The sequence below is a fragment of the Phalaenopsis equestris genome, unplaced genomic scaffold (assembly GCF_001263595.1).
Source record: "Phalaenopsis equestris unplaced genomic scaffold, ASM126359v1 Scaffold000105, whole genome shotgun sequence".
Classification (NCBI taxonomy): domain Eukaryota; kingdom Viridiplantae; phylum Streptophyta; class Magnoliopsida; order Asparagales; family Orchidaceae; genus Phalaenopsis; species Phalaenopsis equestris.
Window position 1 is genome coordinate 1315540 of NW_018164547.1, and position 4120 is coordinate 1319659.

Sequence of the window (4120 nt, forward strand, 5' to 3'; positions counted from 1 at the left end):
AGCGGTTCTGAACATATTGCCGCGCAGACGTTTACTTTTCGTGAATTAGCTTCAGCCACACTGAATTTTAGAGCTGATTGTCTTCTCGGAGAGGGTGGTTTTGGTCGGGTGTATAAAGGACGCTTAGAGAGTATCAACCAGGTGATTTTTTTTTTAAATTCCACATTTTGATACTTTAGTCTCTTAATTATAATGCTATGATTTTCATTAGTTACTTTCATAATCTTGATCAATTAAATCAAGGGGCATTTACATACATACCGCCCAATTCCTATGCATCTACATATCTAAAACATAAACTTAAATCGTTCATCAAAAATACCACCTTTTTGATGTTTAAGAAGTGGAATACACCTTTTAATGCATAGATAAAGTGGTATGTATGTAAAAATTAACGGTGTTAGATATGTTAATACATAAGAATTGAGTGCTATGTATGTAAATCTTACATGAGTCAGGTATCAAATAAAACAAACACACTGGGCACCACACAGATCGAAACAAATAGAATATGAAGGTTCATAAAGCCGGCATCAAATATTTCCAATAAGGCCAATAATGATCACGGCGATCAAATAAAACCAAAACTCATAAGTTTTCAATCAAAACATATGTTTCTTCCATAATATGTACTGATTTTAAATTTCTATCACTAATTATTATTGTGTTTTACTACAGACTGTGGCCATAAAGCAGCTAGATCATGATGGATTACAAGGAAATAGGGAATTCCTAGTTGAAGTTTTGATGTTAAGTCTGCTACATCATCCTAACTTAGTTAAACTACTTGGATATTGTGCTGATGGTGATCAACGGCTTTTGGTCTACGAGTTCATGCCTTTAGGATCTTTAGAAGATCATATTCATGGTAAGAAATGTTATTAAGTCCCTTGTAAACTATTCTATTTGTCACATAAAATTTTTATTAAAACATCTAATCATTCCAACAATTATAGATCCTACGGCTGATATGAAGCCGCTTGATTGGAACACGAGGATGAAAATAGCAGCTGGTGCGGCAAAAGGTTTAGAGTATTTGCATGACAAAGCTAGTCCTCCGGTCATATATCGCGATTTAAAATGCTCAAATATATTGCTTGGAGAGGGTTATCATCCTAAGTTATCAGACTTTGGATTAGCGAAACTTGGTCCAGTCGGTGACAATACCCATGTTTCGACTCGGATAATGGGAACCTACGGATATTGTGCTCCGGAATACGCAATGACCGGACAACTAACATTGAAGTCGGATGTCTACAGCTTCGGTGTTGTTCTTTTGGAAATTATAACTGGGAGGAGGGCAATTGACACATCGAGGGCTGCTAGAGAACAAACCCTAGTTTCATGGGTAAGTTTATCTCCTTTGGACATGGTAAACTTTTCTAATATATTTATTATTTTGACTTGTTTACTTTAGTATGTAATGTGCTTTTATATGATCATATAACAAATAATAGTAGACCTCATGTCAACTTATGGAAATCTCCTTTCTAAAGGATTTCAATGAAATGCTCAAATGCGCAGCACATTGGTTGAAATTAATGTTGTGAAAAAAAAAGGAATATTGACATGAATACCATTTAATTCTTATGTATTTATATATCGAACATCTAAACTTTAATTTTTACATATATACCGCCGTACCTATGCATGAAACGTATAGTTCATATTTTTTAAAGTTAAAATAATATTATCTTTAATGTGAAATGAAAGATTTGGGTGGTATATAACCCCTCTCATATATTTCATGGAACAGCTGGAATGATAGATCCTTTATTTGTTTTGTAAAAATATCAAGTGGGCATTGTACTGCAAAGTTGACCACCAACCATTGGATCTAAGAGTTTTGTTGACTTGTTCAATGCCTTGAGGTTTGACCATTCTCTTGAGGGAGAAGGTCAAGCCTTACACTGACCTTAGTTGGCTTGGTCAATGCCATGAGGTTTGACATTCTCATGAGGCAAAAGGCCAAACCTCCAACCTCCTGCTTAAAATGTGTGTTCCAATTTAGCTGGTTTAAGCTGACCTCAGATCCTTGACCCTTAGTGGAGGTTATTTAAATTTCTTATATCATGCTTATGTATTAAAGTTTCCCTTTCTTATTTTGTATCATTTAGCTCTTTAGCCTTTATGGGATTAGGGCTCTTTAGAAATTGAGAATTTATTTTAATTAGTTTTGAATGTGAAATTGAAATCAATTTTGATGTCTAATTACATTCCAATCGAATTGTGTGTATTTAACAAAATTGATTCATTATCTGAGGCAATTACATTCAGATCACCCGAAACTTACTATTTACAAAACAACCACTCTTTTTCATCCAATTTTGAAATTCTCACTCAAATATCAAAAATGCATGGTAAATCCCCAACTCATATTTTTCATTTTTACCAAATTCTCAATAGTCTGATCGTGGCATGCGTAAATACATCGGTTCGGTAGTTCAAAAAAATCACCTAGATGGTTAATTTGTAAACATCAATGTTTCGGGCGGTCTAGATGTAATTATCTCTTTTTCTAAACTTCTGAGTAAGAAAAATAGCAGTTAGTGGCTCAGTTGTCATACAAGAGGTTTAACTTAAAACAACACATTGCTGAATAATTTTGCATAAAATAGATGACAACTGAGAAATTAATGAATAAATTGAATTCATAAACATATCTCACATAATTGAGAGTTAAGACTAATATTATTATGATAATGGGCTTATAGGATATATCCTTATAATCCTCTGACCTTACTCGCAGGCTCGACCCTTATTCAAAGATCGGAGGAAATTTCCCCAGATGGCTGATCCAACTCTTCAGGGTCAATACCCCGTGCGCAGCTTGTACCAAGCTCTTGCCGTCGCTGCCATGTGTGTGCAAGAGCAGCCTACGATGAGGCCTGCCATTGCCGACGTCGTTACCGCTCTCACATACCTCGCATCTCAGAAACACGTTCCAGAAACCAGCCAGAGTACATCTCGTATGCTCGCACCCGGAACTCCGCCTCGAACGAGAAAGGTCAGAAATAGAAAACCAGGAGATAGCAGGTGAAGCTTCCTTCCATGTCTCTGTGTTGGTGGTGAATGTGGGAAGATAGCTCGGAACTCCGCCTCGAACGAGAAAGGTCAGAAATAGGAAACCAGGAGATGGCAGGTGAAGCTTCCTTCCATGTCTCTCTGCGTTGGTAGTGAATGTGGGAAGATAGCTTTTTATTCTTTTGTTTTGATTCTAGCTTTAGGGAAGGAAGAATGGTGTTTTGGTTTCTACCTGTTTGGAAGATTTAGGAGAGGAAAACACCTTATGGGTGGCTGTAAATGTCTTTTTTGGTGGGTTTCTTTTATTTTATTTGCAAGTTTAATGGATTAGTTTTTATTGTGCTCATGTTTCTTGTTAGTTTTGCTACTTGAGAGTTGTTCTTTGTTTCTTCTATGTTCTTTTGCTAAATGTTAGTTATTATTTTAGTATAAAACAAAGTTTTGTTTAATACCTTTGGTTTTTTTAGCTGTTTTCATCACATTTGGTCTTTCTATTGAATGGCATGATTTGATTTATTATTAGGAAATTTAGATACATAACACAATTTTTATGTATTTACGTTTCTCACATTTATTTTATGGTTTCTATATACCAATCATTCAAAATATTAAATATAACATTTTACCTATCCAAAAAATTCAATCGGAAATTTCGTAAGTGGGTGATTAAGATATTATATTTAATATTTAGTAGTTGGAACTTTGTTTTTTAGTGGCTGTTTGGGGCCCTTTTTTGTTATTCAGATAAGGCGTTTATCTGGAAATGTGGACCGCGGGGTGCGAACTGCGTTTCGCATTTAGTTTAAAAAATCATCTTCGTTTTTAAATAAGCTGCTCAAACGTAGTTTTTAAGCCGTCTCTTAGGGCGTGTTTGGGGCCCTTTTTGTTTATCCAGATAAGTCGTTTATCTGGAAATGTGGACCGCGGGGTGCGAACTGTGTTTCACATTTAGTTTAAAAAATCATCTTCGTTTTCAAATAAGCTGCTCAAACGTAGTTTTCAAGCCGTCTCAAAAACAGTGAGACGGGGTTTTCAAAACGCCGCCGCAGTGGATAAGATGCCCTAAATGGAGCCTTATTAAAGTTTATGGGGGGGG

General features: G+C 35.7%; 1 protein-coding gene across 1 annotated transcript; it reads left to right on the forward strand.

The window, feature by feature from the left end:
* Positions 1-6: 6 nt before the first annotated feature.
* On the forward strand, positions 7-3370 carry LOC110020635 (probable serine/threonine-protein kinase PBL7). The gene is made up of 5 exons (XM_020718799.1): positions 7-141; positions 679-868; positions 948-1348; positions 2750-3088; positions 3196-3370. The coding sequence occupies exons 2-4, from the start codon at positions 748-750 to the stop codon at positions 3038-3040; spliced, it is 813 nt and encodes a 270-aa protein (XP_020574458.1). The 5' UTR covers positions 7-141; positions 679-747; the 3' UTR covers positions 3041-3088; positions 3196-3370.
* Positions 3371-4120: the final 750 nt, after the last annotated feature.

Excerpts from the sequence above, each read along its gene's own strand:
- LOC110020635 (XM_020718799.1), top strand. The coding sequence starts at position 748 with ATGTTAAGTCTGCTACATCATCCTAACTTAGTTAAACTACTTGGATAT. Across the intron at positions 869-947 it reads TTTAGAAGATCATATTCATG|CAATTATAGATCCTACGGCT; the intron begins GTAAGAAATGTT and ends TAATCATTCCAA. Across the intron at positions 1,349-2,749 it reads AACAAACCCTAGTTTCATGG|GCTCGACCCTTATTCAAAGA; the intron begins GTAAGTTTATCT and ends CCTTACTCGCAG.